This window comes from Bos grunniens, chromosome 8 (assembly GCF_055505025.1).
Source record: "Bos grunniens cultivar Pamir isolate PY7600 chromosome 8, Bosgru_T2T1.0, whole genome shotgun sequence".
Lineage (NCBI taxonomy): Eukaryota > Metazoa > Chordata > Mammalia > Artiodactyla > Bovidae > Bos > Bos grunniens.
This window is the reverse complement of record NC_141172.1, coordinates 72,922,062-72,949,734: the sequence shown is the minus strand read 5'-3', so window position 1 is coordinate 72,949,734 and position 27,673 is coordinate 72,922,062. Positions and strand designations below refer to the sequence as shown.

The 27,673-nt window shown below is 44.8% G+C and overlaps 1 protein-coding gene across 4 annotated transcripts in view; it reads left to right on the top strand.

Moving 5' to 3' along the window:
* Positions 1 to 27,673, top strand: part of EBF2 (EBF transcription factor 2) — a 224,882-nt gene that overhangs the window by 60,841 nt on the left and 136,368 nt on the right. The window contains exon 1 of one of the 4 annotated variants that reach the window (XM_086416508.1): positions 6,041 to 16,900. The exons of the other annotated variants lie outside the window; for them this stretch is intronic. Within the exon in view, the coding sequence (XP_086272634.1) occupies positions 16,896 to 16,900 (5 nt within the window). The 5' untranslated portion in view covers positions 6,041 to 16,895. Of the gene's footprint in view, positions 1 to 6,040; positions 16,901 to 27,673 lie in introns of those variants that run through there. 4 annotated transcript variants of the gene reach the window in all.

The following is a 27,673-nucleotide window of genomic DNA, read 5'->3' as shown; positions in this document are numbered from 1 at the left end:
TTCTTGGCCTGAAAATTTAGAAGATTTGAATTCAGTTCTGGGGATGGCAGATTTTGTTGGAATAAGAAGGACCGGCTATTTTTTCCCAACACTGTCTGCAAGAATCTGAACAGGAGGGCTTGTTCCCAAGCTGACTGAATCAAACTTTTTCTTTTTCATTACAGGTTGACATGGGGAAGGTTCTTAGATTATTCTCAGCATTGTGTATCTTAAGCTTTCTGTTTAATACAGTATGCCATTGGATGTCCCTCGTGGTCCAGTGGTTAAGACTCCATGTTTCCACTGCTGGGGGCACAGGTTCGATTGCCAGGCACAGCCAAAAAGCCAAAATAAAAACAAAAAAGAAACCCTGTGCTAAAGACAGTTTGCTCTCTGATCCTGTGAAGTTTCTATTTCTAGACCTTTTTATTATTGATATCATGATGCATATTTATTTTATTTTCCCTTGATTTTGTTAATTTATTTTTCTTTATTTTTGCAGTACAGTTGATTTGCAATCTGGTGTTAGTTTCTGGTGTGCAGCAAAGTGATTCAACGCATATTTAAATATGGGTCTTTTAAACTCAGCAGAAAGATGTGCCGTTGTAGGAATGGATCTAATGAGTAGGTGTGTGTGGACATCCAGAGCACTGTGTTATATGCACGTTTGTGTATCTTGTTTGTTGTTTAGTAGCTAAGTCATGTCTGACTCTTTTGCCACCCCACGGACTGTAGCCTTTGAGGCTCCTCTGTCCATGGGATTTTCTAGGCAAGAATACTGGAGTGGGTTGCCATTCCCATCTCCTGAGGATCTTCCTGATTCAGGGATCAAACTTGTGTCTCCTGCATTGCAGGAAGATTCTTTACCACCAAGCCACAAGGGAAGCCCAAACAAAGATTGTGTGTATGTGTGTGTATGTGTGTGTGTGTGTGCGTGTGTGTGTGTGTGTAGGAATGAATGGATAACATGGTTTTCATTTATTTATTTCTTTGGCTGCATCAGTTCTTAATTGTGGGACATGGGATCTTCATTGCGGAGCATGGGCTTAGTTGTTTTGTGGCATGTGGGATCCTAGTTCCCCGACCAAGGATCAAACACCATCCCCTGTAATGCAAGGCAGATTCTTACCCACTGGACCACCAGGGAAGTACCTGGATAACATGTTAATGTTATGGCAGAATCTAGGTGATGAGCGTTTGGACACTGACTTTTAAATTCTTGAAACTGTGTTATGTCTTAAATAAATTTCCAAAATGAAATATTGGGAAAGATGTAAATGGATAAGCATCGTGAGAAGTCATAGCTGAGGGCATCAGCTGCCATGGGTCTTCAAACGTAGGAATCTCTCAGGAGGACAGACTCACACGTATGTATAGAGATGCTTATTTCCATAATAGGACTGATTATGTAAAGCCGTGGTTTAGATGAGATATGATTGTGCACTTACTGTGTACAGACAAATGCAGACCTTCCTTCTTGACCTGGGGCTTCCTTTTCTATCTGCAACTGGGGCTGGGAAGAGGAGGTGACAGGACAGAGGCCCTTGCGGCTGAATTTCCTAAGAGTAATATAGCTCAAGGCTCTAACAGTTGACCCGGAGGCCAAGGGCACTGGCAGAGAGGGAAACCATTAACCCTCAGTGGAAGGCTTCCTGGCAAGTGCGTGCCTGCGGATCACGTGGACTTACTGGTAAGCGAAGGAATAGGGCAGCCCACCAGCCCTTTAATCCAGAAACCAAGTCAACCAGACATGTGAAAAGGAGCCCTTCTGGCCCTTCTCATTATTCATAAGGACACGTAGGTTCTTTCTGTTGCAGGAGTACTGTAAAGAGACTGACTCAGACACGTAGGGAGAGTTCTCTGCAAAAATCTGCATTGTCATATGTCAGAATCATTTTTACTCCCAAGTGCTTCTGACATACAAGGCTGAGAGGTACAATGCCTACGCTCTCTGAAGCCCCTGGTTAGATGGTTATTTCTTTAAAGAATCTTAGTTTCCTATGCCAAATAATGTGCTTTGCAAATTGTGTTATATTTTCATCTTCTAGAGTGATTCAGAACTTCCACAAGTTTGCTACAACGTAGATCTTTAGAACCCAGATTTGAATGCACTGGGAGCCATGCACCTGGCCCGGGGATGTGAACTGGGAGAGACCTGCTTGAAGGTGGCACTGGCCCAGGCATCGTTATCTGCCAGCCTCCGCAGCTGAGGGGACCCCCTTCCTGCTACGCCATCACCCATACCTAACAAGTTATACTCCTTTGGTCCTCTTCTGTCTGTAGAGCATCTTCACACATATTATTTCTCTTATTCCTGACAGCAGCCCTCTGGAATGGCTGCTGTTATCACCATTCTAGAGAAAACTGGGACTCAGATTGGCTAAAGAGTTTGCACGATGCCATCATATTGGGTTGGCCAAAAAGTTTGCTCGTGTTTTTCCATATGATGTTAGATGTGTTAGGTTTCACCAGCAAGTGACGGAGGCTCAGTGGTCTGCCTCTAAGTCCAGTGTTGCTTCCTCTTTATCAGCCCCTGTCTCTCATAGTCAGATCTCATTCATTAATATAATTAGATCATGCTGCTGCTGCTGCTGCTAAGTCGATTCAGTCGTGTCCAACTCTGTGTGACCCCATAGATGGCAGCCCACCAGCCTCCGCTGTCCCTGGGATTCTCCAGGCAAGAACGCTGGAGTGGGTTGCCATTTCCTTCTTCAATGCATGAAAGTGAAAAGTGAAAGTGAAGTCGCTCAGTTGTGTCCGACCCTCAGTGACCCCATGGACTGCAGCCTTCCAGGCTCCTCTGTCCATGGGATTTTCCAGGCAAGAGTACTGGAGTGGGCTGCCATTGCCTTCTCCGGTGCTGCTATGTCAGTTTTCGTGGATTCATCTTGCTTTGCAAAGCCAGCATGTTTCTTTGGATAGAGACATGGATTTGGAGTTTGAAGAACTGAGTCAAAGTTCTTGCTCTTTCATACTTTAGTTACACGATTTGGGGCAAATGAGTTTTGAGCCTGTTTTCTCATCGGCAAAATGGGGCTGGTAGTAGATGTGAAGCATGGGGGACAGTGTTTGAAAAGGCATTTTGTAAAACAGAAATGACTATGCAAAAGACAAAGGTTATTATTACAGTTCTTTCTCCAACTAAATCATACATTCCTTGCTGGACTACATCACATTACTTTTCTATTTCTAGAATGTAGCATAGGGACAGCTACATAGAAGTTACTCAATAGATATAAACTGATTGATTTGTTGATTGATTGAAGCTGAGATCATGCCTTCCTGTTCTTTTCTTTTCTCCAGTGCATCATATGTCTCCATTCAAATAGTGACACCCAAGAGATAATTTTTGGCAGATTGAAAAATGATCCCTGATACATATATGTATGTCAACATTCCTATGTGTGTACAGGCGCTTATAAAATTCATTTAAATGTGTGCGTGTATGATCATGTAGACTTCCCTGGTGGCTCAGATAGTAAAGAATCTACCTGCAATGCGGGAGACCCGAGTTTAATCCCTGGGTCGGGAAGATCCCCTGGAGAAGGGAATGGCAACTCACTCTAGTGTTCTTGCCTGGAGAATCCCATGGACAGAGGAGCCTAGTGGGCTACAGTCCATGGGATCGAAAAGAGTCAGACATGACTGAGTGACTAACAAGCAAATAAAATAAACAATGATCATGTAGAACATTTCTGCATGTGTGGGGAGTTCACCATTAGCCGAGGGTCACTAACAGCTGATGCATAGGGGCTAATGGAGCCTTTGCTGGATCAAAGGTTGTCTGATGGTCTCTGCTTATTGCAGCTCCGAGTGCACCTCTTTGATGTGTCCAGGGCCCCCAGAGCATGTCAGGGGACCTCAGGGTGGGAGTATATGCTCCAGCCTCCTATTTTCCCACCTACCTGCACTCCCAGCCTTCCATCCAATGGCTGGCCAAATGGATCTACAGATAAGAAATGCCAGGCTGGGAGGGGCAGGCAGTGCTGGGTTAAGAGCAATTACATACCCTAATTTGGCTGTTCATGGGGTGTACCTGTGAAGGAAGCCAGTGAATTGTAAGATTCTCTGAAAAAGGAAAAGCCCTGGCAAATTAGTAAATGTCCTCAAATTTTTTTTAAGTATTATTTTTTGTGTATTATTATAGCAAATACTTGAGAGGTTGGTGATGTGTGAGTAGACACCAGCCCATGTTAGTAGGTGGAACCCCTCGGAAGAGGGGCTTCTGGGGAAAGTTTTAGAGGCTTTTAGAGGGGCATTGGGCTTCCCAGGTGGTGCTAGTGGTAAAGGATCCACCTGCGAATGCAGGAAACGTGAGTTCGATCCCTGGGTTGAGAAGATCCCCCCGAGTAGGAAATGGCATCCCACTCCAGTATCCTGGCCTGGGAAATTCCACGCACAGAGGAGCTACAGACCATGGGGTTGAAAAGAGTTGGACACGACTGAGTGACTGAGCATGTATGGAGGGCCATTAACTGGGTGTGGGATCCTGGTGAAGTTTAATTTAGGAAAGAGTCATCTGATGTAGATGCACTGAACTTAGGGGTCAGGAGACCTGGGCCTTGGTTTGGCTGTGTTATCTGGATCAAACTGAACCTTTGTGAGCCTCAGTGCGCCCAGCTAAAGAATTGAAGCGATTATCCTCATAAATAACAGTTGAATGGCTCAGACTAGATACCATGCCTAGAAGTTCTTAGAAAACTCTAATGTGTAGAGCAAATAAAAGGTGGTTTGATGGTTGGTTTTTGAAGAATTGAATGACCTGTGGAGACAACTGCGGTGGAGTGATTAAGAGGGCTCTTGGGACTATGTGGGATCAACTCCCAGCTTTACTGACTGCCTATTGTATGACCTTGGGCAAGTTACTGAACCCCTCTGTGCCTCAGTTTCCTCATCTGTAAAGTGGGGGCAAATGATACACACAGTTGAAGACACAATTAAAGTCTCAATCTATGTTGTATTTAATATGAAACACACACATGATGTACTTATACATGTCATATTATGATATATATCATTTAGATTGTTACCAATGAATATGAACCTTTAGTAAATCAGATGCTCACATCATTTCTATATCCTTGCCCCCTCAGACCACTTTCACCTTATTCTCTTCTTCTGCTTTAATGAGAAAGATGAAAATTATTATGGATTTTTAAAAATTGGGGGTAAAGTCTAGAGTTGGGGTTTTGGGGTCCCACTTAGTAGAACATCAAGAGTCCAAGAGAAGTGCCACAGAGCTGATGGGGATGAGCACAGGCTGGCCAGGCAAAGACGTGGGCTTCCCATTTTGGCTTCGGCAGAGCCATAAATATGTATACGTATATATACTATATCTTCTTTAACCATTCCTCTGCTGATGGACATTTAAGTGGCTTGCATGTCCTGGCTACTGTAAATAGTGCTGCGGTGAACATTTGGGTGCATGAGTCTTTTTGAATTATGGTTTTCTCTGACCCACACTTTGTTTTTTGATAGCAAGATTCCCATGACTTCCTGCCCTCCTTAACTGCTCTCCTTCTGGACCTTTCCCTGAACATCAGGGACTTGAAAATGACCTTTAGCATGTACCTTTACAGAGGAGGAAACCAAAGCCCAGAGCAGTTATGTGACTTACCCAGGGTCACACAGCTAGTTAGGGGTAGCCCTAGAGTATTGTTTTCTGTTCAGAAGTCTGGCGTCTCAAGTGAGTGCCTGGCTTTCTCATTAGGGCCACGTTGACTCCAGGAAACTTCTCCAGTCCCCTGGACCCTGTATCCTGCCTTGCCCTCCAGAGGCCTACCACCTGGGTTTACTGATGGAGTAGGCTGGAATTTTATGTGCATGTCAAGTGTGAAGAAACCTGCTGGGGCACCATGTATTTTATATACAGCCACTGCGTATTCCAGAGAAGACAGCAACTAAGTCCCAGCCAATTTAAAGGGTATGTCTTTTTATGGTGTTGGCAGAAAAGAGGGGGCCTGCCGCACAGAGCCCTGGAGCACTCATCGGTGGCTTGAATGGTACTGGTGAATTCCCATCTTGGTAATTTTCCTCCCAATGGCAGCCCATGCTTTGCTTAGTTCTGTTTCATTGCTTTTCAAATATTAAACAGTTCTCTCCCTTAAGAGGAGAATTGACTGTTCCTGAGATCTGGAGGCAGAAGAAAGATACCTTTTCCTTTGCCTTTTGTTGAGGCGTGGGCTTTTTGGCAGAAGTCTCATTTCTTGAGACGTTTCTCAGTTTTAGGGAGTGGGCGGATAATCTTTGAGAACACCCAGGATGGATAGCTCCAGATCTGAGCTTTGCACACCTCATTCTATAAACATCTAACAGCCTCTACCCGAAGAGAGAACCCTGGGCTGCTCCCAAAAATCTAGGCATCAAGGAACATTGGGCGGATGTCATCGCCTGGAAGCTGGGGATGTTCTGAGGTGCGAGCAGTCTTGGTGGAGCCCACTGAGTTTTCCCAGGCTCTGTGCCTTCCTTGCTTGTAAATGTCGGCAAACCTGGATTTTGGAGTCTATTTACATACGCTTTTAATTATATGGTTAATGCAACTGTGTGTGAATCTGACACTCAAATTTAGTCGGCCAAGATTGTTCCATCAAAACAGACTTAAAAAAAAACAGACTTTTTTTGGTACTGTTCTGTGAAATGCTCAAGCTCTTATAGTCTTCAAAAATTTGAAGACCTAGCTCCTTGGTTTCACATTTCAGAAATAGATCTTTTTTGGGGGGATTCCAGTTTGCATCCAAGTACTTAAATAATCCCACAAAGTAACCCCACACCTCTCCTTGACCTTGGTACCCATCACCATGTGCTACTGGAGGAGAGAGCCCAGCATATGGCAGTGTGGCAGAGGTGGAGGTAAAAAAGGAATTCACATTGAAAAATTGCTTGGATTTTATTCTATATTTTTAAAGCAATCATTGGACAGTTATTCTTAAGTATCTTTTAAACAACACTCCACCAACGGGGAAGGATAAAGTTCACAAAGCCAAGTTTTTGGTTTTTAAATTGACATTGATACCAAGCAGGGGAGAATCCTTTGTTATGTCTCCAGCCCTGGGGTCTCAGCTGATCCATATGCACCAGTGGGCACACCCAGAGAGCTTTCATAATTCATAAGCCCAGAGGCCCCTGATGAACAGCTTATACATAGCCAGAGCTGAGCACAGGACTGGGGAAGCAGGGGCAGAGGGGGTGACCCTGGAAACTAGAACTTCAGAGTCCTGGCTGTTCCTTGCTTTCAGCTTCTCGGATAGTGTTCGGAGCCCAAAGCCCAGTTCCCCAATGGGGTGCCTCTGGGCAGCTAGGGGAGAAGATAGAGGAGTGAAAGACATCTTTCCATTGGAGGCAGCACCAAGCTTGGATAAGTCTTCTTTTCAATTAGAAAATGGAATAGCAAATCAAAATAGAAGTCTGGAAAAAGAAAAGAAAGTCACTTTAACTCTCTGTTACTTGAGCATAATGATTTTACTTTTGTGTGTTCCCGTCAGTCTTTTTTTAGGGGTGTACTGGACTTCCCTGGGGCTCAGATGGTAAAGAATCTGCCTGCAGTACAGGAGACCTGGGTCAACTCTTGGGTTGGAAAGGTTTCCTGAGAAAGGGAGTGGCTTTCCACTCCAGTATTCTTGCCTGGAGAGAATTCCATGAACAGAATTCCTGCCAGGTTACAGTTACAGTTCCTAACACTTTCTTGATGCCTGCTAGAATGCACATAATTTTGTATTCTGTTATTACAACTTTCACATTAAGTGAAATGTTTTCCAAGCTTGGACATAGTCTCTGTGCTTTTTCTAGTGAGTATATATTCTTCCATTGAATGGATGAATATGACATGACATACTTAACCCTTTCAGTGTTATTTTTGAGATCTAGAAGTTCTAAATTTTTTACTTCTAAAAAGTCTGGCATGAATATATTCATGCATATGGAGGAGATGAGGGCATGAATCCTTGTTCTGCTACGTATTAGCTGGGTGATTTATAAGGAGCCATTGGACTACTTTGAGTCTCAATTTTTTTTTTTTTACCATAGAATCAAGATTATTAGATCTATCTTATAGAAATGTATAAATATAACATTTGGATAGCATCACCGACTAAATGGACATGAGTTGGAGCAAACTCCAAGGAGATAGTAAAGGACAGGGAAGGCTGGTGTGCTGCAGTCCATTGGTGCAAAGAGCTGGACACAACTTAGTGACTGAACAACAACAAATATAACATTAATAATATATAAATGCAATGTATGGATATATAATGATACATTTGTTTACAGTGTTTTATATATATAATAACATGATATACAGTAACGAATATTTTGGTGCATATGTCACCCTTGTATGTTTCTGTCTAATTTAATCACTGGTTCCATATTCTGAAAACCAAAATAATTTAAACCAACATTAACTTAAAAATTCCTGTAAGAACAGAACACTGTTTCCCTCCATAGAAGTAGAGGTGAAAGGAGAGTGACTGGTAAAATCTGACAACACTTGGGGGTTACCATTCTCAAGAGATTAGGAGCCACCAAGCGGACTCTTAATGGTCTTTGAGGGCAGTGTGAACAGAGATCAGTGAAATCCACACACACGTCTCCAGCCTCCTTTTAGATGCTAGTCTCAGGCTCCTCCCCCACGGTTGTTGTTCAGTCAGTCGTTTCTGACTCTTTGTGACCCCATGAACTGCAGCCTGCCAGGCTTCCCTGTCCTTCCCTATCTCCTGGAGTTTGCTCAAACTCAAGTCCATTGAGTCGATGATGCCATCCAACCATCTCATCCTCTGCCACTCCTTCTTCTCCTGCCCTCAATCTTTCCCAGCATCAGAGTCTTTTCCACTGAGTTGGCTCTTTGTATCAGGTGGCCAAATTATTGGCGCTTCAGCTTCAGCATCAATCCTTGCAATGAATATTTAGGGTTGATTTCCTTTAGGATTGACTGGTTTGATCTCCTTGTAGTCCAGGGGACTCTCAAGAGTCTTCTCCAGGACCGCAGTTCAAAAACATCAATTCTTCAGCGCTCAGCCCTCTTTATGGAGCCTGGCACTAAAACCCTTCCCCAGGTACTGATCTGAGTTTCACTTTGTACTACTCATATCCACTTTTGTGGAGCATTAGATGCATGGAGGGCTTCCCGGATGGTTCAGTGGATAAAGACTCTTCCTGCAATGCAGTAGACTTAGGTTTGATCTCTGGGCTGGGAAGATCTCCTGGAGGAGGAAATGGCAACCCACTTGTTTTCTTGCCTGGAGAATCCATGGACAGAGGAGCCTGGCGGGCTACAGTCCAAAGGGTTGCAAAGAATTGGATACAACTGACTAAGCACACCCAGGTGCACTGGGGAAGGGGCCAGGAGCGAGGATGAGGATAAAGATGGGGACTCACCAGCTAACTGGGTGGGGACTTTTGCTATGGAGTCCAGCTGAAGATGGCTTAGGCTCTTTGCCACCCAGCCTGTGTTCTGGGAACAGGGAGAAAGAACAGTTGTGTGTGGGTGTTCCGTGCAGTTTTCTCACCACTGACCATTTAGCAGATGTCTGCAGCACTAGCTCACGGAACTTGCTGTTGAGTTCAGAAAGCATAGGATTTGAAGAAGAGCTTTAACTGTTTTTGAAGCATAAATGGGAACTTCAGCTCAGGTCTCTGAGAGCAGGAGCTAAAATTGCCCATCCGACTCCCAGCTCTAATTGGGTCAGCTTGATATATTAATATGAGGGGTTGGAGCTGCTGAGAATGCCCTCTGGGACTGGTGCAGCCAAGTGCTTTTTATTTATTTAGTTGAGTTTGTGAGCTTGAGTCAAGTGTTAGACTACTTGAAAGTGTCCTGGTTCATGCTGCTGCTAAGTCGCTTCAGTCGTGTCCGACTCTGTGCGACCCCATAGACAGCAGCCCACCAGGCTCTGCCGTCCCTGGGATTCTCCAGGCAAGAACACTGGAGTGGGTTGCCATTTCCTTCTCCATTGCATGAAAGTGAAAAGTGAAAGTGAAGTTGCTCAGTCGTGACCGATCCCATGGAATGCAGCCCACCAGGCTCCTCCATCCATGGGATTTTCCAGGCAAGAGTACTGGAGTGGCTTGCCATTGCCTTCTCCGGTCCTGGTTCATAGAAACTTGTATTAACCAGTCGTGCGACTCCTAACTTGCATTTAGTTGTGAGATTATCTTGAAAATCTAGATCTTTTAATTTAAGGCAGGGAGGACTGGTTACCTGTTCTGTATGTGTGCACGCATGTGTGTGTGCTCAGTCATGTCTGGCTCTTTGAGACCCCATGGACTGTAGCCCACCAGGCTCCTCTGTCCAAGGGATTTTCCAGGCAAGAGTACTGAAGTGGGTTGCCATTTCCTACTTGAGGTGATCTTCCTGACCCAGGGATTGAGTCTCTTGCATCTCCTGCATTGGCAGATGGGGTCTCTACCAGCCGATCCACTGGGGAAGCACCCTCCCTGTTCCATGTATGGGTACCTGTTCCATATACTGTTTATTGAATGGATAACTGCTCACATTTTTAAACTGGGAAGATGCAGAAAGGTACTCTCTGCACACTCTTGTTTATGCTTCTCCTCCAACCCCAATTTCGTTGCCCTGTACATTTCACTGTGGAACCTAGACTCTTGCTTTTGCTTTGCAGCAATCGACATGGGTGACAGGGCATCAACTGGGCATCCATGATGGTGTGAGGTGGAGGGGTTGGGGTGGGTGGCTGATGACTTGGGGGCTGGAATCTCCTGCTGGTTGGGAGACAGAAATAGGGAGATGATGCACATTCAGAGGGACCTGTGCTGGACCACTGAGCACTGAGGCCGTGTGTGTGCCTGCACACAGGAAGGTGGCAGCTGGAAGCCAGGGTCAACAGGGCGGGCTGAGAAAACAAGCTCTGAGAGCATCATAAGCAGAGGGGAGGGCTCTGCTGCGGGCAAGGCCTGGAAGTGGAACGAACGAGGAATGTTCTTGAAGTTTCAGGCAGAAGACGAGCCATTCCTGGCTCTGGGAACCCCAAGTAGTTGGGACCTAAATGAAATTCTCCACTCTGAACGTGCTACCACTCAGCTAGACGAATCCTCCCAAAGACAAATCATAGTTAACAAGGGGGCCCGGGGATCACACCCTCCAATGCAATGCTGTTGTTGCAGTGTTCTTATGGCCCCCAATGCACCCCTCCCCCAACATCTTTCCTCCGAGGCATTTGCCATCTTTTTCTTCTTTATTTTTTAGTAGTGGCCTCCCAGTGTCATTAAGCAGGTCAGAGGTCACTGGTCTAGAAATTGACACACTTGACCCATTTCCTTTCTGCCCTGGACCTTGAGTCTGGACCCTGCTCCCCCAGGGACCATGTGGAGGGCTTGAAGCCGAGTCTTCAGTCCTTTCTTCCCATGAGGTATATAATTCGATATTTATTGCCTCTCTCCCCAACAAGGTCTATGGTGCCACTGGGATCCATTCGGTAAAGAATGCTGATCCCCTTTATGAATTTTTGATGGTGGAGGAGGAGCGTTTGAGGCCACTGGGGGACCTTGTGAAATGGAAATGTTTTTTCTTTTTGATCTCTCTCTCCCTTACTCACTCTCTTTCTTTTCTTAATTTAAAGACACACATACCATGGTGGCAGGGCCTGAACTTCCCTGAATGTAATAAGTGTGTAGGATCTTTGTAAGAAAGCAGAATCACAGCACTTTAAAGCCACAGCCCCAGACACCCCCTCTTCTATATCTATCTAACTCTGTTTATGAGAACCATGGAAACTTCATTCAAGAAAAGAAAAGTGTGAGCCAAAAACACAAAAAATTAAAAATAAAACAAAGCAACAAACGAGAGTCACTCTGGAGTGGGAGAGGATAAATGATGCCCCCCAAGCCTGCCCCCAAGCCCAGTTGTTCCTTTTTTGGTGGTCTGAGGGGGTAGGGCTCCAGGGACAGGGAGAGTCAGGGTCTGTATTTCATTGCTGAGAATTTGACAGCTACAGTGCAAAGCGATACAGTCCTGCTTTTTATTAGCCTGTGTGAGTCCAACACAGAACGAAGTTTTTTTTTTTTTTTTTTTCTTTTTCATTTTTTTAGAGGTAGAAGTTTTTGCCAAACTATGAGATGATTTAACCACAATTTCCTTCCTGGATTTTTTTTTTTTTCCAGAGGGGGAGGGAATGCTTGGGTGGGTGTTATTGTTTAATAAGATTTACACAGGGTCTCTGTTTTGTGGCCGGAACAGCCTTTCATGCCCTTTATCTGTACTGGGATTTCAGCTGGGTTTTTATTTTGGTGGCATATGGCCCATCGTATCATAAAAAGAGACGAACCATTCAGATTTAATTTAAGCGGCTAAGGACGTCAGAAGGGCTTCGAGGGGAGCCTGTACCTGAGCTTTCATTTATTTAAAAAAAAAAAAAAAATTGTGCAGAGAAGTTGAGAAGGTGACTTTTGGAATTAGTTTGGTTTGGAGGCATTAAGTCCCAGATCAAGGGAGAAGGTCAATTTGAAAGTTTGGGATATATGCCAGCTTTGCTCGCTCTTTTATTGGAGAATTGCCTGTGGGGCCTTTCAAAGTATCTGCCCTTCAGGGGTTCTGCTTTCCACCTGCTTCCCCCTTGAACGGGGAGACGGGGCTTTTAGAAATATGACGCAGCACGCCACGGCCATCTCCTGATCCAGGCACCACGTGGCAGGACACAGTGTGGCTTGGGGGCTAAGGGAGAGGCTGGGTCTGCAGCTGGCACCCGGAGCCTGTCCGGCCCGGGGACTGCTCCTTAGTCTAGCACGCCTTTCCCTCCTAGGACATGGCCCACCTGGCCTCCAACCCCCGCCACCAGCAGCTTTCCCAAATCATTTACTCTCATTTTACTCTGAATCGCTGTCATGGAGAAGATGACTTGTGCCTCTGAGGGATAGAGGCAGACAGTGGCTGGTCAGGGTTTTGTGGGATGTGGGTGTGAAACTCACAGGACGAGCAGAGAGAGGTTTGTGCCACGACCCAGGGAACTCACCATCACTCTCTCGGTGGATCCTTGGTGGTGGCACTTATGTGTCCACACAAAGACAGGTTCAGAACAGATACTCCAAGAGTCGTTCACGGCACAAGATCAAAGGTGCTGTAGGGCTTGAGCAGCCTGTTTCCCAGCCGGAAGCTACCGCAAGTGTTAGAGTGAAATCCGCCTCCTGGCCTCAGACCTGGTATCTACCTTCTAAGTGTCTAAGTGTCTAAGAAGCATCCTCAGCATCATCTTCTAAAAGCTTTTGTTACTACATGAATTGTGTCCACTGTGCACTGGATCGCCCCCTTGGTACTGCTGCTAATTAACTGTAATGATAGCATTCGCTGCTACACCATGTGTAGAAGGGAGGTGCCCTGGCTGTGTGTCCTTGGGCAAAGCCTTGCCATGGGAAGGGGTGGGGTTCAAGTTCACCGGTTCTGAACTTCCAGTGTACGTTTCTCTTTGACCCACTTGGGCCTCAGGAGGCTGCTGCCCTCTTTTCTTTAGCTACAAGATACGGCTCAGCTCCTACCATGGCTGTGTTGCCCCTCACCTCCATCATGGAGTGACCAGGAGGATCCCGGCCACTCTCGGTGACAGCTGCCAATAGCGTTCTTGATTTATTTGCAGCAACTTGAAGATCCGCTTGCTGCTAACAGCCATCTTGATGGGAAACAGCGCTGTAATTGCTTGGGGAGAAAGGCAGGCGTTTAGCAGTCATAAAAGAAAAGCTGCCTTTCACAAAGACCAAATGCCGCCGCTCGCCTTCCATGTGGCCATCTCATTTTCCTCTTGCGAGGCCTCCCCGCCAACCACCAAGGTGGGTTGGAGGGTGTCCCCCAACTTTTTAATCCTCTCCATGCTTAAACTGGGGGTTTGAGTGCTTTTCTTCCCCTCCTCTTGAGGGAGGCTGAGCGCTTGGGCTGGAGGCTGCAGCATTCAGTGCGTGTTTTCTGGGGCTTCCAATGTGACGAGAGTCCAGTGACAGGAGCTCCTGATGGGCTCGGGGGCTGCCCAGTGGCCTGTGACCACAGTTGATCAGCTGGGGGCTCCCAGTACTCTCTCTCTACCTCTTCAAAGTGACAAAGCAACACAAGACAGGAAAGGCCAAACCAAACCAAAAACCTAGCTGGAGGGGAAATTTAAAAAAAAATTATCTTTAATTTCATTCCCTCCTGTGAGTATCACAGAGGTAGCATCCTCCCCACATGGTCTCCATTATCTTCCATCTCTGTCCACCATCCCCATCTCACCTTATATTTCTGGAGCCCCGAAACATGTGTCTTTGACATGTGTCATGAAGGAAGCTGTCGGCCAATAGCATTTGCAGTTCTGCACTTTGGGTAAAGAAGGGAAAAATGGACTCAAATCGAAGGACCCTGTCTGTGCCAGAGGTGGGGAAGAGCTGTGACTCCCTTGTGCATGAACAAAGGCATAACCAGCGAGGTGGAGTTAGGTGCTTTCTCCAGGCCCCTGACCTCCTTTCTGTTTCCTTCTTTCCCCTTTTCTGTTGTGGTCCAAACATAGCTGGTGGCCAGAGAGAGAACTGAAGGCTTGGAGACCTGGCAAATCCATCATCACTCATTCTGCATTGACTGAGTGCCCTTCTGCATGTGGGTGCTACCCCAGATAATGTACAGAATCACACGCCCTGCCCTTTTATTGGGGGGAGGAAGCTTGTGTTGGAATGAGAAATTAGCCAGGCTGAGATGTCGGTGCTCTGTCCAGGATTAAGTAAGATAGCCTCGTGGAAGGCCTTGGCATGGGCCACGTGTCTAAGAATGTTAGACCTGAGTGTGCACCCTCTCCCGAGCCATCACCTCGGGTGCTTTCTGCCTTGTGCAGAGGGGCCTGATGGTCAGAGATTCATGCCAGTGAGCCAGGGCAGGCTCTGGGTTTGGAAATGCCTCTTTGCTGTATTCCCTAATCAGATCTCAGTCAGATAACAGCTCAGACCTGGGAACATGAGATTTTAATGTGAAATGAATAAGTACCCTGAGACTGAAGCTTGTCACTGCAGCGCATCTGGAATCACTTACAGCTGGGTAAATTCACTGGGAGCTGCAACTCAAGTGAACATGGGGTTTAAAAGGAGGCACACAGCGCGTTCCTTTTAATGTCTAAACAATCTGATGTTGACAAGCCTTTCACATTAACCCCAAAGTGGCAAAGTTTAAACCCTTTATTATCCGATTCAGTCTGGCAAATCATTTAGAGGCTTAAGAGTCCATATTTACAGGGAAAAGGCCAATCTTCTTTTTTTTTTTTTTGGTCTTTTCTCTCTTTTTTTTTTTTTCAAAGCAAGCACCACTAATGTATGCACAGTTATGTTTACTTGAAAGGTTTAAAAGACCTTCAGCATGAAGTGAGACTCAGGCTAAAAGTTGACTTTCCTTTTTTTTTGTCCAGGAAGCCCCTAATCTCTTTTTAGCACACAAAAGGCATGAACATTCCAAACCCTGGAAACTGTATCAGATTAACAAATAAGTAGAGAAGAAATAGAGGAAATCGTTTCCAAATATTATTAGTCTTCAGTAGAAATATATTGTATCTTGGCAGCTAACTCTAACTCTGTGTCATTTTCCTAAGGTTTTGCCCAGAACATTACAAATTATTCTAAAGATGGTGAATGGTAGTTTGCGTTCTATAGGGGACTCACAAAATATTATGAAAGTTAGAAAGCTTAACAGTTGAGCACTGCTTAATAACCATCTATGGGACCTCGTGCCAAATTGGCAAAATTGCAGGAATCTCCATTATAACATGAAAAAGAACATGGGAAAAAAGTTGCAAGTGGTTTTTGAGAACTAGATTTTAATAATAATTTAATAATTTTAACCACATCCTTTAAAAGCACTGAAGACATTTTAATTCATTTTCATAAAAATCATGATGCAACAGGGTTGCAGTTTTAATTTTCATCTGAGGAGAGTTTTCATGTAATTGAATTTACTATTGTTTTATTTGCAAGAAGACCCAAACCTAAGAACATGGTAACTCTGACTCATTCTGTGGAAGGAATTCTCTGGATAATTTTGGCATTGGTTTCAATCCTATCGAAGGAGCTCATAAAGATTAACACTGCAGCATAATTTTGACCACAGCTGTTCATCCTTTAGATGTAATTTTTAACTTTCCTTTGGCAGCTGTGCAAATTCAGGACTGAAATCACCAGTCACCAGCTCCTCTCAAACAGAATTTTCAGATTCTGTGATTACTTTCTGCCTATTAACCCTCTTCGGTCATTGTGTATACAATGACAGTTTTCACGAATCAAGAGAAGTCTGAATTACTGTGGAAATGAAAAGAAAACTTTTTTTTTTCTTTAAATGATGCTTGGAAATGTAAACGCTCTACTCGCTGAACCTAATCCTGTAATTTTGGCTTAGGTAAGAAAAAAATGAAGGCATCTTAGAATCTTGCTGATATAAAAAATATATACAAATATATAACACATACAAAATATATGTCTTGTTTACATAAAAATATAGAGCACAATTTTAAAAAATGAAATAAAAACCAGACTGTGTATTTCAAATATTTCATTTAATAAAGCCAGTGTGTATGATTGCCTATTAATACTCTGTAGGGCATATTACTTAACTTATGAATGCTTGGGTGTCTATTATAACCCTGTCACGTTATTGAACCAGTAAAATATTTGCATCTGAATTTTATCATAAAGAAGCAGTGGGAAAGCCATCTGATATTGCTTCCATGTTTGCCTACATAACCTTATACGCCCGTGGAGTGTTTTCTGGGACCTAACTGAGTCTGTACCAACTCTACTTCAGTGAGAAGGAAACCTCTAAGGCCCTTTCAGTTTTGCATGATGTAAACTGCTGTAAAATTTGAAACATGTATCGTTTCTTTCATTTTCCCCTGTAGTCCCTGCTTGCGGAGTTGAGCAGAAGATGTAAATTTCAGTTCAGCCCAGTAGTTCCTGTGTTAACAGAAGCTTCCGAGACCATGATGTAAAGTTTCATTTTTATGTTTTCTAACCTGGGCACGTGGTGTTTAAGGCAGAGAGGACTTAGAGCAGAGTTTAGGACTGCTGTCACTTGGTCGTGTCTCTGATTAATCTTCGGGCTTTGTGTGTCTGATAGAAAACAAGAACAGAAAGGTATCGCTTCCTTGAGAAATGGATGTCGGCTAGTAACGAGCAGGGCAGAGCGCCCGGTAGCATGATTGCTCAGAGATCTTTGGGGAATACTGGTGCCGTGACCCTGCTGGCCCTCAAAGTGCTGAGTGTGGAAAATGGGAAGTCTCCCTGGACCTCAAAATGCACAAGATGTCAGAAAAATGTAGCTCTTGGAAAACTGTAGTTTTTGGCTGGGGTGGGAGCGGAGAGTGGAGGGGTGGAGAGAGAGACGCAGGGGCTTATAATATTTTACAGCTCAGGTCCTGCTTACTTTACTGTTCAGATACATGTGTGTTGTTAGATATGTATTTCTAAAATATTAATTAGAATGCATATTTAAAGGTGTTCCATTGCATAGCAGATTTCTAAGCCAGTTGTTTGTTTAGTTCACACAACCTTCAGAGGTCAAACTAAGACCTCACTCCGTTTTTGGCTCTAGCCACTAGCTATTCTCCAAATCAGAGATCTTCCCCAACAGGGATAAGGGTGGAGGTGTTCACTTTGATAACTAGGGTATTTTTCCTAGTTATCTCAGCTTGAAGCAAGTACAAGGGGATGCACCGGGCTTTGATCACATTTCTTATGTACTCTTGTTTTCTGGGGATGGTCAGGCTTGCAAAATGAAGTCTCTGGTTGCTCAGACCACAAGTGGGGTGATGGACAATGAGTGGGAGGTGCTGGCAAGAGCACTCGATGAGGAATTCAGGTAACGGGGCTTGCCCATTCCATCTGGGGCCTGTGCCAGTTTACCTGGGCATTCAGTGAGCTTATCTGCAAAATCGGAGTCGAACAACATGATCTCACCTGCCTTTTCCTTCTCTGAAGTTCTCATCTCTAGCAAGAATTTAGAATCTCTCATTTCTCTTTGGAACTCTCATAAAGAGACAGAGATAAGGTACTCAGACCTTTACCTTCCTGAGAAAGGAATAGAGCTCTGTCCATCTCCTAATGCAAGTGAGAAACTTCTGTGAGCTTCTAGGAGGTAAAACGATCTAACCACACAGACAGATATGAAGATGGAAATGGAGAGATTTGAGAGTTTTTTTTTTTTTTTTAATCTGCTTGAATGGAAATAGAGCTCCCACTTTTTTTTTTAAGTTAAACTTGTTTCCTCAGTGATTTTACATACTGTTGGAAATATCACCTTCTCCTAAGTAAATTTTCAAAGGGAAGTCAAAACACTGCTTAACAGAAACAGGATCTGCTATGCAGTCAAGCCCGCCGAATGTGGAAGGAAACAAGATTCAGCCGGTAAATATGGTCTAAATTAGAACACCGTCAAAAAGCACTGAAATGGCATAAATAATATTCTGTTTGGAGGACCCAAGTGGGGTAGGGGAGAGAAAAGTACTTAACCAAAAAGAATGGAATCAGCATTTAAAACTCCTTAAATACCTATTTTAGTGTTTACTTTTTTTTTTTTTCAAGTCTGCCCAGGTTCATATTTACCTGAGAGACCAATTGGCACCAAAGCATGGCCTCAGTCTCCCAGGTAAATAACAAACACTTTGCAGATTGCCCGCCTAATTGTGTTTCATATTCTGGAAATGGCAGGCCTCTGGGTAGAAGCTCACAGAAGAAAGGAGCGTGAAGACGTGCCTCCAAGTTAGAGCGCAGGGTGGAGCGTGCAGAGGAGAGGGTACCAGAAACCCCCACTCTTGGAGCTGTGGGCACAGGGGGCAGATTTTGAAGTGTAAGGCAAGCTCAGACATGATTTATGAAAAAGGTGATGTGAAAAACAAGACTCAAACTGCATTCTATTACGTACTGTATATTTTTGTTTTTTATAAGACGGTGTGTGTGTGTGTGCTCAGTCATGTTGGACTCTTTGCAACTCCATGGACTGTAGCCCACCAGGCTCCTCTGTCCATGGGATTTTCCAGGCAAGAGTATTGGAGTGGGTTGCCATTTCCTTCTCCAGGGGATCTTCTGGATCCAGGGATTGAACCTATGTCTCCTGCATTGGCGGGCAGATTCTTTACCTCTGAGTCACCCGGGAATAGCCTCTCCTAATCATTGTTTAAAACTCGCACACCTTGTGGATTCTGTGATTTTGCACATCCCTTGCACCCTTGGCCCCCTCCCCTGCCACATATCCTGTTGGTGGTAGCCCAAGAGGTGCCAAAGAAGGCTGGACCCTGGTGCCGGATCCACCCCCTCCCTTGTGTGATCTTGAGCCTCGAGTGCATCTCTTTTCCTCTCTGGCCTTTTTTTGTCCATATGTAAAGTGAGAGGTGGGTTGTATGGAGGAAGTTTCCGTAGTTTCTTAAATCTTTTCTAGCTCTGATATCCTATGAAGTAATCCATGAATTCTGTGTCCAGGTTGAAAATCTTATGCACCCATCAGCTGCTCGCCTGGATTCCAAAGTTTTATTCCACTCATGACAGATGTGGGTATCTGACCCTCCCAGACTGTGCTCCGCCCACTCCACAGATACCACCCCATCACCTCACAAAGGAATGCACTGCTTATTGGGGAAAGTCAAGTTGGAGTGGGATGTTGGGGGAGCTCTTTTGACCTCAGACTGATGGAGAGCGATTGCCCCTCCCTCTGACTGTGGTCGTGGGTAGATCAAGTTTGTATTTTTCAGCTCATCCTCAGGCCCCAAGAAGGAAGGGACTCGAGACCCATGACTCTCCCCTCTTTATTGTGCAGCCAAATTTTTCCCTTTGCATTCCCTTTCGAGGGAACAACCTCTGCCTCCTCACTACTCAGCATCCTTGGCCCTTGTCAGCTGCAGCCAGCTCGGCCACTCTCTTGCAGAGCACTAACCTTTTGATTTAACTTTATTTGCCACAGCAGGACGATCACCAAAAAGGGAACAATATGCACTCGCCATCTGGCCTGGCCGCCCGAGGCGCCTCAAATAGCCAAGGGTCCTCTGAGGGGCCGCTGTGAGCGGCAACTGCCTTCCCACCAGCTTCCCTAGATGGGTGCCCTGTTTTTGTTTTTTTGCAAATCAACCTTTTAAAATCCAGATACAGGCTACAGTCAGTGACTCAGAAAACCATAAATAATACAGCAGGCTTTGCTCAAGAAAAAAAAAAAACAACAAAAACAAACCGCAAAACCAGAAAAAGGTGTATCTACATTATACTTAGCTGGTAACAAGTCGAAGATAAGTTTTTTTTTTTCTTTTTTTCTGGTGACCCTTAAGCAAGTGTGACAGGCATTAACCTATCAATATTAGTGAGTGATTTAAAATACCAACCAACATTTGCCTGCAATAATTTCTGTTGTAAACGACTCCTTCTGGGCCCTCCTACCAATAATTCAGTGCTCATAAATCAGAACCCAGAGTGCGTTGCTTCTCTCTCTCTTGCCCTGGGCTATTCTTGACGTCTTTTTTTCTAGGGGGGAATCTGGAATCCATTCACATCGCATTTCCCTCCTTCTCTGCGGCCGTCTTCGTATGGGGCATTAAGAGGGAGCTCACGTCTGCAAAATGAGACGAACCTCACGCCCCACACTGCCTTGTTCTGGTGACAGGAGGCTCCGGCTTTCTTTTTCATCACGCTTTCTGGGCTCATGATCCAAGAGTCAGACTAGCTCCTAGTGGAAAGGATTCTTTCCAGATCCTTCCACATTAGATGGCAGCAGGGAAGGTCCACACCAAGATGGAGATTTTACTTATGTTAAGAACAGTGGAAGGTAAAGGTTTTTAATTTTAGGAGAGGTATGAGGTGGGGGGACCCCTGATGGTGGTCAGGAAACACAGGGAAGTGATCAGTAATAGAAAGTTCTGGATGAGAATACCAACCCAAGTACCAACCCAGCCTGAACCCCCAGGCTTCAGTTTTGCAGCCTGCTTGGGTAACTCCTGACCCACATTTCGGCCCACAGAGGCAGCTTGGGTCCACACAGGCAACCAAATAAAATACCCGCTTCCAGCAAGGTAATTTCTTCAGAGTTAAAAGATTTATTAGGGGAGCCTGAAGAGTAGGGAGGGGGGTGTTGGGGAGGGACCAAGACCCATCTGGTTTGTTGTGGGTCTTTTTTTATTAGAAGGGAGAAAAAAAAACCCTGCTCTGTGGGTTCATATGTCTAAGGAGAGCTCAATTAAAGTTATTTGCTGGAGCTTAAAATATGCCCGCACCTGCTTCAGCGCCAGGCTGGGAGAGCCACACTCGCTCCCAGAGGCGGAGCAGATGAAGGCTCCTGTGTTGGGTGGGGGGAGGATGGAAGAGCCGGGTACTGCGTTTCACTTATGCGTTGGCTCCACTTCAGGATGGGAGAGTCAGAGACCAACCTGGAGGCAGCTTCCTGCTTTACCTGGAAACCTGGGCCTCTGGCCTGGTCTGACCAGGGACCCAAAGGGATCTTCTCTTTGGAAAGCTGGCCAGAAAGGATGGAACCAGATGAGAGAGTGATCTGGAAGGGATGTCTTACCCATGTCACTTGCCTCTGTGTGGCCACTTCCTTCTTGATAATGGGAAGAGAATAAAGTCTGTTTCAAAGGCTTGTTGTGAGGATAATAAATAATAATGGCCCACATTCATTGAGCATTTGCTACATATTAGGCACCAGACTAAGCCTGTTTTACACATCACCCTGTTGGATTTTTACCGCAACCCTAAGTAAGAGGTAATGTCGTCATGCATGTTTTATAGATGAGTGAAGTGGTGCCAGGAGAGATGAAATTCCTTGCCCATGGTTACTCAGCAACCCAGATTTGTCTGACTCTGAAGCCTGAGCTTTTAAGTGTGTGCTGTGCTCAGTCATGTCCGACTCTTTGCGACCCTACTGACTATAGCTCTCCAGGCTTCCCTGTCCATGGGATTTCTCAGGCAAGAACACTGGAGTGGGTTGCCATGCCCTCCTCCAAAATATTTTCCCCACCCAGGGATCAAACCTGCGTCTCTTGCATCTCCTGCACTGGCAGGCAGGTTCTTTACAACTCACGCCACCTGGGAAGCCCCCATACTACACTTGATCTTAGCCAAAAGGCCAAGAAGCGATGAGATTCGTGGGTAAAAAAGATCTTCCAAATAACATGGCAGTGACACACATTTGCTGTGTCCTGAGATGTTCTCTGGTTCTCATTTAAGGTGTCCTCTTCTCCTGACAGTCTCTGTTTAGAAACTGTCTTCCCAGAATGGGGGCTCCACACAATTGATACCGTATTTCCTGCCAGTCATAAATGAGCTCCAGGCCTGGTGGGATTGAGAGGGGTCCATAGCCCCTCACCTGCCTTCAGAAGCACAGGTGATTGGTTTCAGAGTCTCCTTCCTAGCTCACATGGTTGATGTTTTCTGTTTTTTTAAAGATCATTTCTGATTCCTAGGATGCCCAGCAGAAACAGAGCTACTTTTAGACACCAGGGAAGCCATTCATATATGAGACAGAGAAGAATTTGTTAACTTTCAGTGACAAATTTTGTTGTTAATCAGACTTGAACCTACATCTTTTTAGACAATTCTTTATTGTTGAAGGTTTGATTTTAGGATAACTTCAGGGAGAATCCAGGGGCCAGTGACCATAATCTCTATTGAAAGGGGACATTTGGGATCATGTGACTTACTGAGATTCATAAGTAGCTCTCAGGCACCCTTTCACTAAATAGCCCACCAGTGTCCAGAAGAATTACCATCTGCAGCCTACATATTGTGTTGGCCAAAAAATTCATTTGAGTTTTTCCTCTAAGGGTGGTACACGAAAACCTGAATTAACTTTTTGGCCAAACCATATATATATTTATCCCAGGTGATGCTAGTGCTAGAGAACCCACCTGCCAATGCTGGTAGACGTGAGACTGGAGTTCGAGTCCTGGGTCGGGAAGGTTCCCTGGAGGAGGGCATGGCAACCCACCAGTATTCTTGTCTGGAGAATCCCCATGCAGTCCATAGGGTTACACAGAGTCTGACACAACTGAGCGACTAAGCACACACCCATCTATGTAGCTATCCATTGCAGCTTGTCCATGATCACTTCTCCCATCCGCTGTTGATATTGACTTAAGAAACTGTATATATGCAGGGGTGGTGTCTGGGAAGGTTATCTATTGACAGATCACAGGAAAACATCTCTGGCCAACCACGTGCCGGGAATGTCCTCAGGCTCCTGGTAGCTTCACTGTCTTCTCCTGGAAAACTCCTCTTTGTCTTCTTGTGCGCTGCAGCATGCTGACTGTCTGGGTTGGCCTTGCTTTATCAACTTTCTCATCACTCAGGAGTCAAGAAGGGTGAAGCCACAGGAAGGAGGGGAATAGGATAGGTCTTTTCTCATGCACAGAGGGAGGAGATGGGCCAAGGCAATTTCTCATCCAAATGTGGAGAAAGGAGACTTGCCTGGTGATTCAGTGGTTAAGAATCTGCCTTCCAATGCAGGGGACACAAGTTTGATCCTTGGTCAGGAAAGTAAATCCCACATGCCTCGGGCAATGAAGCCCACACACTGCAACTAAAGAAAGCCTGAATGCTGCAGTGAAGACCCAGCTCTGCCTAAAAAAAAGATGATGAGAAAGAATTCTATTTGTTCACAAGGACAGCTCGGAAATCTCCACATAACGGAATATAGCCCTCATGTAGTTTGCAGCAAAACTCTCAGACTGCAGTTACTCTCTTGAAGTCCCTCTTCTCTTTCTTTTTACCTAGATTGATGTTTTGTTGTTTGGTAAATGGGTGGGTGGGGACAAAGTCCAGGAAGTGCTTCCCTCAGGGTCCCAGGGTCTCCTGGAAACAGGCTTGGGCTGGGAAGAGAGTGGAGGGAAAACAGTGCCTACACCACAGTGCTACACTTGGCTTTCTCCATTTGTTTTCAGTTTATTTGAATGGGAAAAAAATGGCAGTTTTCAGTCCCTTATGTCAGATATACCAGTTCTCATCTTGCCAGGCTATGCATAAAACCCTCCAGAATCCTCATTGCAAAGATGTTGCTGCCCCTCAGGCCTCAGTCTTTGAGCAAAAGCCCTCTTTCCCTTTGAGAAGGAGCCAGCCCAACTTGGAGTGGGGTAGAATGGGTACCCATGTCTGGGTTGTAGGAGTTCCCCACCCTTATTTCCCTTTGGCTTCTTTCGCCTTGCACAGTTTCAACCTCCTCCCCAAATGGTCAGTTAGGGAGGTGGCAGGGCTCCTCCACAATTAGTCATTCATTTCTTTGGCCACACCTCATGGCTTGTGGGATCTTAGTTCCCTGACCAGAGATCAAACCTGAGTCCCCTGTATTGGAAGCTCAGAGTCTGTTTTTTTGAGTCTTGTTTGTCCTGGGTCTTATTTGCTGCATGGGCTTTTCTCCAGTTGTGGTAAGCAGGGGCTACTCTCTAGGTGTGGTGCGCGGGCTTCTCATTTCTGTGCTTTCCCTTGTTGCAGAGCATGGGCTTAATAGTTGTGGCTCCCAGGCTTAGTTGCTCTGTGGCATGTGGGATCTTCCCGGACCAGGGATCGCACCTGTGTCTCCTGCATTGGCAGGCGGGTTCTTCACCAGTGAGCCACTGGGGAAGTCCCTGGGAAGCTCAGACCGCCAGGGAAGTCCCCACAATTAGTCACTTTCGAATGAGTCTTGCTGTGTCAGTTGCAGTCAGTGTAGCTAAGGACAGGGGACCCTTCGCTAAAGCCTGTCAGAGGGCATCACAGCCATGCCGCTGTCCATCTGGGATAGACCTCTGGGGTTCCCTCTGCTTTGTCTGATCTGACTCGTCTGTTTGCCATTCAGATAAATTTCAAGTAAATGCCCTCCCATCCCCACCTGCTGAGGTGGGATGGTGGACAGAAGAAGTGACTTTTAAGCCCTACAGTGAGTTTATGGATGGGATGGGGAGGGAAGTGTATCCCTTTCAGCAGAGGACTCTAATGTCCTCTGGTGGCCTTAGTAGCAGTTCTCTGTCCTGTGTTTTTAGTTAGAATGGTAAGAATCAAACTACCGACACTTTTTGAGTTGGTACACTCGCTGATGTCTGTCCTCTTGTGACAAATAGGATTTCTCCCCCAGTGTAGGCTCAGCTTTGAGGCATTTTCTTTTCACTCCATATATTACTTTTGGCAACTGAGGAAAATAAATAGAGCTCTCAGTCTCCAAAGACGTACACCTTTCCACATACTCTGGAGCTGTTTTCAGTGTTGTCCTTGCTGGGTGGAGAGAGAGGCAAGATGAGATGGAAACTATGCAGAATCTTCATCGACACAAAGCCATTGAAGATGGGGTCTATCGGTGTGTGCTTTTAATGTTGCTGAACCAAATATGTTACACTGGGTCTTTATAGACTGAGTAAGTACTCCGACTTCCAACAAAGTAAACCAAAGTAAACGTCACTCTTATCGGAAATAAAATTCCATGTGGTTAGGGGCAGGGCTGTGATTAATTCAGTGGCAATGAAAAGACCATGAAAATAGAGTAAGATTTTTGACTCTGTCTGCAAAACAATGTGATATCTGCCATAGATACACACATATATATAATGTGTGTGTGTGTATAGATTTATATATAGTGAAAGTGAAAGCGTTAGTCATTTGGTTGTGTCCAACTCTTTGCAACCCCATGGACTGTAGCCCGCCAGGCTTCTCTGTCCTTGAGTTTTCCCAGGCAACAATACTAGAATGGTTGCCATTTCCTCCTCCAGGGGATCTTTCCAACCCAGGAATCAAACACAGGCCTCCTGCATTGCAGAAGGATTCTTTACCATCTGAGCTACCAGGGAAGCCCATATAATTTAATTCCAAATGATGGGTGGTGGGAAAGGAATTAGTGCTTCTCATATTTAATTATAAATTAATGTACTGATGCTCTAGGTATCATTTCTCCATCAATTATTAATACTGACCTCACTACAGAAATCAGTAAGGAAAAGAGAGTGAGAAAAATCAGCATTGCAGAGCTAAGGACCAAGCTTCTGTGTGTGTGTGTGTGTGTGTACAACTCAGTTTACCTTTACAACCATTATCTACTGAACTGGAGATTTCTCAGAGCTCTCTTGGACTGCAGCCTTGCCCAGAGTGCATGCTTTCCTAATGTGCATTTTAACGTTAAATGATTTTTAATATTCTACATATGGTTTCATGGTTTCCAGTCTCTTCTCTGGGAATGAACAGGACTGTGGTATTATGATGAATAGTGGACTGTGTCCAGGACACCCACTTACTTCCCTGCATATCAAACATGTGCTGCTCCCATTAAACACAGGGCTGTCTCTTGAGATTACAGTTGTCCTATCTAATCCAGTCCTGTTTTGTTCCCTCGACCCGATTGAGAAGGATACATTGTTCTCATACATTCTCCCTTTAATTAAATGCAGTAGATATGTCACGTCTATGAAATAATCCAGGTCTGTTTTCACATCTGTGGACATTTTCTCCTCCTCTCCTTCCATTTGGCTTCTTGGAAAGAAAACCAAATTTAAATGTATACTTGGATTAATTGATGGGTGCTATGCAATTTTCCAGGACAGTTTAGATAGGATCTTAATTTTTTTTTTGGTTTCTAATTGCAACAGAATGTTCTCTGTCACTGCTCTTTGCAGACACTCACCAAAGCCTTCATCATCCATGTCCAGCGATTGGTTTGAACACAGCAATATTCTCATTCAGGTTGGTTCATCCAAGTTCACTTCTACCTCCGTGGGTGCTGGGGTTTACAAGAGAACTTTTGAGTGTGGAGGTCTGCTGGTCTGTGCTTTAAGTTTTAATTGCTGGGGGAGTGATTTGTTAATTGATCCTCTTGATATAAAGTACTGGCAGGACTTTTCTAGGTATGTAGCACTTGCTTTCTTCATCATCAGCAAGGAAACCTGATATCTGGGAAAATTCTCCATTCAATTATAATTTTAAAATACTGGAGTAAACTCCTAGCAATTCACAAGAGGCTAAACTAGAGCCCCATTAGAAGGGTACTACAAGTAAACATTATTAATTATAAAAAATTGCCTAAATTAGATTTTTTTCACACCTGCTTCTTGCTTAATTAGCTAGCAATCCACATATTCCATTCAGTTGAACTCTTACTATTTATTCAAGCATACTTGACATTAACATACTGTTTGATGTTTGATATACTCAGTTTTAATTTAACCACATGACAACAAATGGTGTTTATGAAACACCAGTGAGCTGGAAAAATACCCTGTATTGGAGATGCACATGGGACTGAATAGAGGATTTTTCTCTAGGAAGATCTGGAAGACAGTAAGAAAATGAGAGTCTCATTTTAAAAAATTTTCCTTTTTTCGTTCCTATTTTCTACTATACCCCTCTGTGGAGCTTTGGAAGAACCTAAAAGACACTACCAGTCTGTGTATGATGCAATATATCCTTGATAACATTGATGATAGAAGAAGTATTGTCCACATATTGGTACTTGGGGATGATCTTACAGACCTGCTCTCATATTAAATGGCCACACCCTGGCCATTCTTTAGGGATTTAGGAAGACAGCAGGAACATGAAGATCTTACAGGTAAATGGGGCTATCTAGTGTCAAGGAGGAGAAAGTCTTGACCTTCAGTAGCGAGTCATTTTCCTAGGTCTTGGTTAAGCCAAGGTGACCATGTGATTTCTCCCAGGGGAACCTGGAACTGAGCATCTCCCCCCATACTGATCTTACACTTGAGAGTCCAAAGTCATGCCCTTTAAAGTTGTATAAACAACAGGAATGGGTTAGACAAGTTTAACATCGACC